Source organism: Astatotilapia calliptera, chromosome 15 (assembly GCF_964374335.1).
Source record: "Astatotilapia calliptera chromosome 15, fAstCal68.1, whole genome shotgun sequence".
Lineage (NCBI taxonomy): Eukaryota > Metazoa > Chordata > Actinopteri > Cichliformes > Cichlidae > Astatotilapia > Astatotilapia calliptera.
The window spans coordinates 40,068,790-40,080,598 of record NC_137436.1 but is presented as its reverse complement, the minus strand read 5'-3'; the positions used below and the strand labels follow the sequence as shown (position 1 = coordinate 40,080,598).

The 11,809-nt window shown below is 44.0% G+C and overlaps 2 protein-coding genes across 4 annotated transcripts in view; one reads left to right on the top strand and one right to left on the bottom strand.

Moving 5' to 3' along the window:
- spata1 (spermatogenesis associated 1) overlaps positions 1-11,809 on the bottom strand; it is a 327,756-nt gene that overhangs the window by 128,952 nt on the left and 186,995 nt on the right. The gene's annotated exons all lie outside the window — the stretch shown is intronic.
- Positions 1-11,809, top strand: part of ttll7 (tubulin tyrosine ligase-like family, member 7) — an 83,941-nt gene that overhangs the window by 67,886 nt on the left and 4,246 nt on the right. For 2 of the 3 annotated variants that reach the window (XM_026193854.2, XM_026193852.2), the window contains exons 18-20: positions 698-778; positions 2,666-2,826; positions 8,356-8,529. In XM_026193854.2, the coding sequence (XP_026049639.1) occupies positions 698-778; positions 2,666-2,826; positions 8,356-8,529 (416 nt within the window). Of the gene's footprint in view, positions 1-697; positions 779-2,665; positions 2,827-8,355; positions 8,530-9,755; positions 9,857-11,809 lie in introns of all 3 variants that reach the window. The other variant, XM_026193851.2, reaches the window with a different exon arrangement.

The following is an 11,809-nucleotide window of genomic DNA, read 5'->3' as shown; positions in this document are numbered from 1 at the left end:
TATGTGCACCAGTGGGGAGATGTAGACTGTGTCAACATGACAACAATAACAGTGCCTTTAGTCACACAGTAATGCTGGCAGTGGGAGCTTGTGCATTGCAATATCCAGGACAGCTTTTGAGCATAACAACACATCCAGGGTTTTTGACTCACAGGGTCATAACCTGTAAAAAATCTATTATCATTATAACTCTTTTGTGCTACATGTAAATGATATATTTTATGTGCATTTTTCTTATTTACAGCTTTTCTGAGATACTCTCTCAGTTTTAAAGTACTGTAAAAGTGCAGGTTTAACTGTTCTCTGGCACTGCACTCTTTAACTTGGCAGTGATAAGTTGTTGTATAGTATCTTAATGAGGACAGGGAATCTCTACAGAATAAGTTTGACCAAGACCCGCCTGCCCTGGAGTCAAAAAGGTGCATCTGTTTCCCCCTGGAGGTGTATTCCTGGCCTCGTATGCTTTCTTATTGTGACTGAACTGCACAGCACAGTAACTGCCCTTTAACACACGGTAATAACCCCGAGGTATGATGGACTGCTACTGGGAGACAGCAGTAGCAATGTAGTCTGTTTTGGTTTGTTTTTTGTTGGAACGATGCAGAGGCTGTTATTAATAATTGCACTTCTCTGCAGGTAATCTGTAGCAGGTTTTAAGGTTACCTTTCAGTTGTTAACTCCTACTTTTCTTCCACAGATTCTGGATAACTGGAAATATCATAAACCAAAGGTCGCCTCCTACTGGCTGGTGAAGCTGGACTCAACCAAACAGCGGAAGGTGAGTGTTAGAGCCAGATGTGAAATGGCATGTGAGAGCAAGCAAAGGTTGCGCTGTTTCCTAAACCCAGGCCCAGTTTGTTCGTGTCAGTAAAAAAAGATAAAAATAGGTGCAACTACCAGTAAAAGTAAAGGTTACTAAATCAGTTTGTGCGCTTACGTATTTTGCACCTTGAGAAAGGAACTCCCAGAAATACATATACGAAAAAGTCGCAAATGGGCTTTTTTACACCAAACCTCTTAATCTGTGCAGACGTCCACATTTCAGGAGATCTGAGCGAGGTCACCTGACTCGTCATTCATAGAACAGTTTGGCTCCAGGTCTGTATCAGCTCCCGTTGTTTTGTTTCAAATTGTCACTTTCTGGTGGATTTAGGGCCAACTGAGTATCACTGCTTTTGGGAGCAGACAAGAAGGCAATCCCAGCAAACAACAAGAGACGGTTGCAAAAAAGAGGTTATAAAAAATAAAGTTGTAGCTTTTTTTTCCATCTGCAAAGACAGACGGAAATGTGGACTTTTGAATTCCAGAGAGCAACGTCCCAAAACCTGATCTTTGTCTAGTTATTAGAACTTTTTAAAAATACTCGTCAAAATACTAATCAGTGCCTCACACACTGGCGTCATTCTTGGATATGTTAATCCTGGAACTGTAAAACAAAAAGATCCCCGTTTTTCTTTTGCCACCTGCATAAATTGCCTGCCCTTGCCGGCGCCGGGTCTGCGCTGTCACCTTGTACAGAATGGACGTTGTTAAAACCGGCGAATGTGACAAAGATGTCACCTCTCCTACCTGTTTCTCTGAAAGCTTTTGTACAACTTTTAAAGCACGAAAAATAACCTCGAAATCAAACTTCAGAGAGCGAGAGAAAAAAATAAGACGAGCATGAAGATCATTACCATGTCAGACAGTGAGAGGCAGACACACCAAATAGGATGTAAACAAAACACAAGAGGGGACAAGACATGTAATGGCATCCAGTAGGCGTGTCAGTAATGATGTGATCTCTCAGCCAGTGCTTTCTGCACAACTGCGCTTGGCCGTGTTGTGGGCTGCGGTGGTGCGAGCTGATGCTTTATTTGGAGTGGAGCAGCCTAATGAGCAGCAGGCAGAGGTCAGGAACATAGCGCCCACCGCTCTGCTATCTGATTACCATACCAAAACATATCTGTGTGTGTTTACTCATCTATCAGTTTGGCTGAGTGTGTATGCATGTCTCACTCGCCTCATATTGCTGTTGGGAAATCTGCCTCTTCGCATCCCAAACACACATGCACACACACACCGTCCGATGGGCACTTCAGTAATGAGGAGCGAGGAATCAAAGTCAAAAGAGCCACAGTGCTGCACTCTGAGCGGGGTGAAAAGAGAAAGAAAAGGAAGGAAGAGAAGTCAGCGAGGTGGGGAGGGATGGGAAAACGAAGAAGGGATGACGGAAGGCTGGCGCAGGTGTCCTTAGACCGCCCGGGAACTTCTGACACCTTATCTCCAAGACTGACGTTGGTGCAGCAATTAGTCCTCTGCCGTGCTCTCCACTGTCTGCCCCGGCACTTTGTGTCCTGCCTGTAGAAGAGCCTTAAAAGCACACAAATGAGAAATAGGCTGCATGTCTCTGCATGCAGTCTTGCACGAGTCCACAGGCCTGAATCCGGAGATAAACCCGCTCAAATCATTTTTATCTTTCTTTATGCACATTATGTGTATATATGCGATTGCAAGTTTGCTCTCTGTGTTGGCCTCCGTCATTGCTGATTTTAAGGTGAGATTAAAAAACGAAGGAGAAAAGAAATGACAGGTGTAGCATTACTTTTCCCTCATGTTCCCATTCAAGCCTGAGCCTCTCTGTCCTTTTCATCCCCAACTCCCGCTCACTCTCTCCATCACTCAGGTGCTGGACATTGTACGTACCAATGTGCGCTCAGTGCTGCAGCGGATCTGGAAGGAGCCGGACGTGGAGAGCCTTCACCTCTACCGGCTTTTTAATCGCGTCTTCAACAGGCTGCTGTGGAGCCACGGCCAGGGCATGTGGAACTGCTTCTCCAACACCGGGTAGGTCCAGTCGGAGCCAGGTGATGGACTGGGTTCGGCCACAGTTGTTGCAACTGTGTGCAGTCAACTGGTCTCTGAAATTGCTTCAAAGATGGGAGCAGTTCTGGGACCAGTCGCAGTCAGTCGCTGTCATCAAACCGACTTTGATGCTTTGAGCTGTTTGATTAAACAGAGTCAAGTTGGCATTTCTGTGTAATGTGTTTGCGATAATGCCACAATTAACTGTGATACACCTATTGCAAAACAGACAGACACGGCTTCTTACCTAAATCACTGTTTTTTTCACTTTGCAAACAACAACATGTTAACATTCTTATGCAGCTTCACTTTTCACATAGTAAATCTGCAACAGGATTTAGAGCTACACCAGTTTTTCACACTTATTAAATATTTCTGACTGAATATTCTGATTTCCTGTGGCTCCCCTGCTGCATTCTCGCCGCTCCATTTAAAATATTCTGGAAATGCTCCTGGCTCGAAAGCCTGAGTAAAAAAGCGAAACCACAGAGCCAAAGTTTGGGGATTTTTTGCTCACAGCTTTGAGACATCCAGCTGTGTGAATTACAGACTCCTTCCCTCTCCTTCCAAAGGAATAAACACTCAACGCGGCAACTATCACTCGCATCTTGAGTGCAAAATAAGAAATGCTTTACGGTGTTAAACTTTGTGCAAATTACAGTAAAAGTTCTGCCATAAATGTTTCATTATTTCATGGAGTGGAGTTTCGCTCTTTGACTCCAGCTGGTCACAATAATCTTCTGTGTTTATAAATTAAATGGAAATTAATTGCAAAGCTTGTGGCTGCCTCACACCAGGTGACCTGTGCTTCTAAAGACTGAGTTTGAGGTTTCTGCACACTGAACCTCTGGGCAACCAGTTTGTCAACGCAACTGCTTACAGTGGATCCCAGCCAGCAAAGAAATTCAATGCGATCAGTCTGTAGTGTTTGTCGGAGGCTGCTGTCCTATTTTTACTCTGCTGTGACTGAGGCCTTAGAATGACAAAGGAGTTATTGGTAGGTAAGTTTGGGTGTTTGGGCGAATATATCGACTGTCGTCGACGGGTTTTACAAGGAACATTTATTTATTTAAGTAAGTTTGTTGATAATGTTGGTTGAAGCAGTCAACAGAAATAAATAATACCGCTGTTTTAACGGCACCCTCCTCAGAGTGCGCCCAAACGTAGCAGCGATTCATTTACTCAAACTCATGACAGAAAGAAAGAACAGCAGTAGCCAATGTTCAGAAAAAAGCGTTTTATTTAAATAACAAAACACACAATGGTGGGGAGGGAAACAAAGACAAACTGGCTTCTTTTTTCTGCTGTACCCTGTTTACAGGCCGATCCAGTGTTTATCTGTCTGACACACTCGACCAAACAACAAGTTAAAAATCGTCTCTTCCAGCTGCGATGTAACGTTAAGTCTCAAATAAATAAATAAAGGAATAATCCAAAGAGTAGCTTCATTCCCTCCAAACAAAACTTAAATTCTTTGACAGGAAAACAAGCATGTTTCCTGTTTACTGCAATGTTTGCGGAGGTGGTTAACAATATTACCGGCGGTGTTGAACATGCGTCCTGGAGGTGTGCTTGTGGCTGGTATACAAGGATATTTCCGTGACTTCACTGGGAGATGCATTGTCCAGACCAGTGGATCGTCTTCGCCGCCTACGACCTCCTCGCTGAGCTAACAGTCCGTTTCTATCTGCGCCTTCGCCTCCAGTCTGTAATTGGGCAATTCGTTCGTCCATGTTTGGACTTCTTCTGTGTTCTAAACGTGCAAATCAGTCCGTGCATGATTGCATTGCTCCGTCCATCAAAAAGTCTGTGCATGTGCAAGTGTATCGCCTGTCGTCGGTTATTGGACTGACGATTGTCAATTGGAAAATTTTTACATTTCACCCAAACTTATTGGAAGCGAGCTAGCTCATCCACCCTGGTGCCATTTTATATTTCAAGGTAGAAAACCTCCTAGAAAGAGACTGGATGGACAGAAACAACTTGAAGATAAGTTGCAGAAGCAAAAAAGAAAAGAAGTAATTAATTGATGAAGAAATCTCTGCACAGAATCACTAAAATCACACATCGGATCTTTTATTGAAATAAAATTCAGGTTGAAAATCTATATTTACTGACATCCATCCACTGCGTAATTTCTCTCTAAATGGACACTAAAAAGATCAACCTCTTGAAGGCTGCATACACACCAAATATCAAAGTCAAACGTCGGTTGTGTGCATGGATCCAACAAGCAGGTTTTATTGCAGACGCACACAGAGCGGTGCTGCAACGGAGATAAACAGACAATTGTTGCTGATATTATTTCCACTGATGCTAAAATGGCTCTTTCAGCTGAGCGTGCTCCGGGGTCATGCGAAAAAAAATGATCAGTAAAAACGAATCTACGCACCTCTGAATGAAACCAGCCTCGTACCTATAATGTAACATCAACTTAGACGGTAAGCAATTACTTAAATCAGGACTTAAAAAAGAGACTTTGAAAAATTGCCCGTGTTATCAAAAAGAAGTCGCCTGAATGAATGGAAATGTTCGGGGAGTCTAATTCTTCAGAAACAACACAAACAAGTGATTACGCTGCAGGCCAATTACACTTACTTTATTCATTGCATAATGTCACTCTTCCATCTCCATAACTAGAGGTTCTTGCACTACACAATTTCCTTCATGTCCTTAAGCCCATTTTTCATCAATATATCAGTTTCACTGACAGCAGGGACAATTTGCCATTTTCTTTCAGTATGACTGCGGAAGAAATGGCAGCTGAATGACAGAGAATGAGTGACAGACCAACCAGACCTAACTGCACTTTCCTGAAAGCTTTTGGGCATGAAAGAAACATGTTAGTCTTTGTAGACAGGGTGCAGATTCAGGTCACAAATCTGGGCTGTTAATCAAGGCTTTTTCACTGGTGAGAGCAAGAAGAAAGCGAGGGGAGGGACAGAAGCAGGGGAAGGTGAGTGAAGGCCTCTGAGTTCCTTCACTTTAGGTTGTTATCTGATACTCTGAAGTTTTATTGTGCCTTTATTTATTTATTTCTACGCTTCTTGAAGCGACAGAAGATGAATCCTCACAAGATGAATCACTGCGGTCACAGCTCACTTGATCATGTCAGGAAGACGCACCGTCCAGTTTCCACTTGCTTAAACACGCAAAAAGTAGACACGCATACCTACAGTGGGAAAATACATTTTTATTCCACGAGACATGTCAGACACTTTACTTGCAGTGCAATTATTTTGTTTCCTGTAAAAGCCTGACTTGTTACCCCCTTATTCTAGTGTGCCTACATTTAAGTATTCGTAACTATAATTATGCTGTAATTTCAAATAAAATACATTGAAATTCCATTAATAACAGAGGAATTATGCCCTTAGCCGTGGGTTATATTATCAAGTGTTACTGAATTTTCATCTGTTTGAATCTCAGTGATCTCGACCTGCTGAACATTTTCCAAGTGCAATCATTTAGGAAGGAAGTCACCTACTACTTTTATTCCATAGGTGCATCTACTAGGAGGCTGAGGGGTAACGCTGGTGGCTGCCAGTATCTTTGTCTCTTCTGGGATAAAGGTGTGACTTCCTCACATCTCCTTCCTTCCATATTCCTTACAGTTCACTTGTTCAGCAGCGACTTTTCTCTTGATGCAGTGGGCTCAGAGGATGTAACCTAAGTCGCTGCTCTAAGTTCTCCATTTGTCCCTTCTCAATTAAGGGAGACTGGGGAGGAGAGTGAGAAGGTGATGGAGATTAAGGGGTTGATACGCAGTGAGAGAAGAAAGACAGCAGCTGGACAACTCCAAACTTTTGTTTGCAGGAATTTGACCGATGGCTGTCTACGTTTCGGGTCTTGAAGAGCCCTGAAGATGATGCAAATCAGTCCACCGACCATTCACACAAAATCTTCCCCGCAGCGTGGTGCAGAGGTGTGGAGGGCTGAGTGTGTTTGTTTGTGCGTTAAAATGTTGCCACAGTCAATAACTCTGCTCCCTCCTTCAGTTTAAAATCGAATTTTGACTTCCACTACTGATTGCAGCTTTCCTTTCAAACTACTGTATACGGGGATCCACTGAAACTCTTCCTGGTGTACTAAATAATATGTAGTAATGATTCTGGACACACAGCCTCTATTCATTCACTCGACTGACCACTTCTGCTCTCGCTTTTTCTCATCCGTCTGTCCCAGTCTGAACGTGGCGTTTACAGACAGTAACCGATAATTCCTGCTGTATTTCTGAAAGTAAGCAAACATTTTATTTTTTTTATTTTTACTGTGTGATCGCACAGTCAGTCTCAGGCCGGCTAAAACGCTCCGAGTGCTCGACCAATCAAACATTTTTTATCGCTTCAAGCTCCAACCCCAGAGGACCTGAACTTTCAGAAAATACTACCTTCCCAGGGCTTTTAGGGGGCTAAACTAATTACCCCAGAACTTAATTTAGACCTGGTTCCCTGTGGTTGAAACATGTTGAATTCCTTCAAAAAGTGCTGCTCCCTGGTGAAAGCTCCCGTTTTATGGAAGTGTGGCTGGAGAAAAAGTGGAGGAGCGACCGAGTGAGAAAGAGACGGTAAAAAGAGAGCAGAGAGATTGGGCAGAAGGGCTATTGGCTCATGTGGCTCATGAGGATTAGCCAACCCTAGCCTCAGCCACCCCCATCATGCTGCACCCCGTCCAGCTTTTGTCTGATCACAGCCTGCCCAGGATCATCCAGCTAGCTTGCTAGCCTATCGTCTGGCCCCTCCCTACAGCGGGCCACGGCCCCAACACGGATGAACCCAACAGGGGGCCCTGATATCACATGGAGACAGTGAAGCGGCGCACCTCGGATAGCACACGCCAAATCCAAGGGGAAGCGCTCCCCCCGCAACCTCCTCTCGGTCTGTTGTTTGATATTTTATCTGAGGGACTTAACAACAATCAAACAGCCTCGCAGCTATTGTTGCTGATGAATTCAACAGGCTTTGAAAACGACTTTGAGGAAGAGAATGGAAACGCACACTGTTTTGAACCCTTTCAGAGGAGCCACCCCCACCTCCCAAGAAGTGAAACGGGGTAGACATCAAAAGTACCCCCCGGGGTTGTGTTCCTCAGTTGTTGAGGCTCTCTCACAGTCAGGGGTATGTCCGGGGTTGTAAAGGGGGTTAACTGTACCAGGATTTGTTTTATCCCCCTCAGTGTGTCTGTCTTCCTGTATGTCTGCGCTGTGTACGCACGCATGGAGAGGGAAAGGCTGCGTGTTTGTATGTGGTTATCATGCGTACACTAGACACTGTACATTAAAATGATACTTTTTAGATGCCATTGACATCCAGCTGGTAATTTTGTGCCTGGAGGGAGACCGAATCGGCTCGACAAAGACTTATAGGGAACTAATTTAACAACAACGCTGTCATTACATTGTGCAAGCAACATTGACTTCATAATGATGAGTTAAAGCGAAAAAGAAGAATTTAAATATATATATGTGTGTGTGTGTGTGTGTGTGTTAAACTACTTCTCTCTGCTCTGCAGTTCATCTTGGGAGACCATCTTCAGCAAGAGCAGTGAGGTGGTGTCACCCCAGGAGCTGCAGTGCTGTCGCAGGCTGGTCCAGCTGTGCCGAGACTGCCTGTTGGTCGTCTACAAGTTTGTCTCAGAGTCTCGCGGTTCTTTGACCGGACTCAGCCCGGAGTGGGATGACACCAGGTGAGATGGACATCCGAGCATTTCAGCTGTATTTTTGAAAGATTCTTCTAGCTTCCCGCTGCCACAGAGAGCTAATTATCCATCCTCCATACTGTATAAGATCTGAGGGTGTTCAAATGTCATAGGTATCCTCGTGCACAATGTTGAGATTAACTCCTGCAAAGAAAATTGAATTGAACTGTTTAAAAAAATGGTAATGGCTTGGTCCAGGAGGCATCTTTAGAAATGGGTCTCAAATTCATTATTATTACAGTTAATTACCAGCAACAGTTTAGCCATAATGGTATCGCAACAAATTAAAGGAATTAGACATTATTTGCTCTGCACATCTCTCCACTGGGCTTCTGAACAAAGACACTTATTTCAGTGTCTTCCTCCAATATTTAGGTGTAGCTGGAAACTTGTTAAAGCACCTATTAATAAACTTACAACTCTGACAAAAGCCCACTGAAACAAAACTGATTAAAGTCACTGATACAGACAGAAAAAGACTCTGATTTAAAATTTCCAGCCCTATCATCATTATACCTCTGTCAGAAAACATTTGCTCTCTCGCCTCCGCAGAGCCTTAAAGACATCATCTTCATTAGGAGACCCTGATAAAAACAAACAAGCAAAAAAAAATCAGCCTCATTCTGTTTTTTAAGGTTGATCCCCGCAGGAGACAGCAGCTTGGGTTTGTAATGAGTGAACTTTTAAATCACATATGCTTTGGGCTGGCAGACAGGGAGGGAGCTGGGTCGGCAGTGGGAGAGAGGGAGTGTGCTGTTAACAGGAAATAATGGCCCACAGATTAGCGCTCAGGTTAGCCCGGGGCCCCTCGAGGCCTGCTTAATTCAATTAGACCCCAGATGAGCCTGTGCAGCAAATGACCTTACGAGAGAGAGCTCCTTATTTCCTGGGGCCTCACTTTACATGATTCATAACTCTTGCGCATATTTTAACAGGCTATCACTTTGCACCTACTGTATAAAAACCTCAGCTGTTAAAAAAGTATTAAGGGTTTGTGTATGGTTGAAGAGCCGGTTTAGGTTTTGACTATCCTGCTCATGTTTTTTCTTAACTCAGTTTGTTCAGATGTGATAACGCGATGAAATAACTAACAACTAGAATTCATAGCTCCATCAAGCCCAGTGTGTCCATATACTCGCTGTAGGTATCCTTTAAGCACGCGTTGGTGTGTCTCTCCCTATTTCTTGTGTCTATATATGTCTGTGTAAAAAAAGCTTCCCATTTGCTGCTGGACCAACCTCTACCCATGGCTCCACTCCTGCTGCTGTCGCTGCCGCTTCCTCCTCCTCCTCCGTCTCTTCGCCCCTCGATGCAGGTCTCTGCTTGGTTTAGTTCTGCTAAACCCCCGCCCCCCTCCCTTTCCCCACCATCTTCCAGCACTGTCCCTACTCACTGCTTTCTGCTGCCTCCACCACCCTCACAGCTGTAACACAGGCTTGATCCCACTTGCCCAGAGATGGTTGTTTTGGCTGCACAACCAACAGTCTAGCATGGTCTCCTCTTCTGTCCCTCACTAGCATTTAATAAATAAGCCACGCTGAGATTAATTGATACGGCAAAAGAACAGGATGTGTTTTAAATGCTCAAATAGAGCAAAACGGTGACAAAGTGTGTTCAGAGGGAAAGAGGCGTATTCAGACTGTTTGGAGCTCTGCTGGTCAACCCCGCAACCATTCGGCCAGCTTGCAGCGCATCATCCTTTTTTAACCACATGCTTTACAACTGCGCCTTTCACTCAGTGCTTTTTATCAAGAGCATCTCACCCCGAGTGCATTTTCAGTACGAGTGGCCTCGGCGGGAGCCGAGCGTCTCACCTGCACCGCATCAGTGCCATGATCAACCCTAAGCACCCCTCTCTTCTTGTCACAAGAAGGCAGAAATTGGCTCGGCTTCACATGGCGTGGCTTGCAGTTTCACGGCACAAGTGGCTCGCATCTCTCCATCAGGCATGCAGGGGACAGTTGCAACCCACCACCACTTCAGATAGCTGAGAAGCAATTAGGATTATTTTGTCATTGATGCATAAGCTTTTTATGAGAGGGTAAATTGTGTGTGTATGAGAGCGCGTGGGTGTGCATGCACATGTCATGTGACTGTTACACAACGATCATCAGTCCCTCTTCAGTAACTCGCACTCCACTAACCTCCAACTACTTTTCCTTTGCTCTGTTCCCATCCAGCTGCACAGGAAATTTGGAGGAAATGTCACTGTTTGATTGAGTTTATCTGTTTTTAAAGCAACATCTTCCACAAAAAGTGGAATTCACGCTAAACTTTGGAAGGTGCTTGCTTTTGTTTTCTTGGTGATGCGACATCAGCTGGACTAAACACACTGCATCTTTGCATGACAGACAGAATGAATATTTGCATCACACAAGTAATGACCATTATACCTAAACATTAGAATGTGGTTAATGGTTGCTTTAATTGAGACTTTTAAATAAATACATTGTTACTAATTACTTTACAATAATAAACTGAAGCTTTCAGAACTTTTCAGGCCTGAATTAGAAAAATGAAATACACTCATCCACCTGCTGTTGTCAAAGACTGCAACACTGCAGTATAATAAGACCATATTCATTATTGACACTCATATTTCTTATTCCTCAAAGGCTTTTAAGGACATGTTTTTCATAGAATGATCCATTTGTATTGGGCTTTCCTTTTTAAATCTTATAGATAGCTATGATGAACAGTTTGCTATGCAACATTTAAATGAGTTTTGTACTGTAAATTCAACCCACTGTCTCATGTGCGTGCACACACATACACCAGCCTTTGTCACACATCAGCGTTGATCGGGTCCACGGGGTCTCCATTGTTGACCACACCTGCCTGCTCGAGTTCAAGCATCCTCCCCGTGAGAAGTGCCCCGATCAGGTGTGTCAACAGCCTGGCGGGGTTATAGGCAAGTCCTTCGTCCTGTGTGGGCAGATGAGAAGAAGTAGCCAAATAGCCCCACTAATGACTTTCTTGTTAAGCTTGGAATTGCTGTCAATACCCAAAGACAATTTTCCCATGATGACAAAAGTTTCAGATCCTATTAACTTTCATTTGTCTGAAAACTGTGGCAGTAATTAGGGTTAATTGGGGTGTGGAGCTGAATGAGGGCTGCAGATAACCTTCAAGCCTCTTTTGTACCTCTTATTTCTGATTGCATCAGCTATCGCAGCAGTCTCCTTCTCCTTCCTCAGTCATGGTGTTTTGTTTTGTCGGGGCCTCTGTCATTTCACTGCGGCAGTCGAATTTTGATGGAGGACTTAAG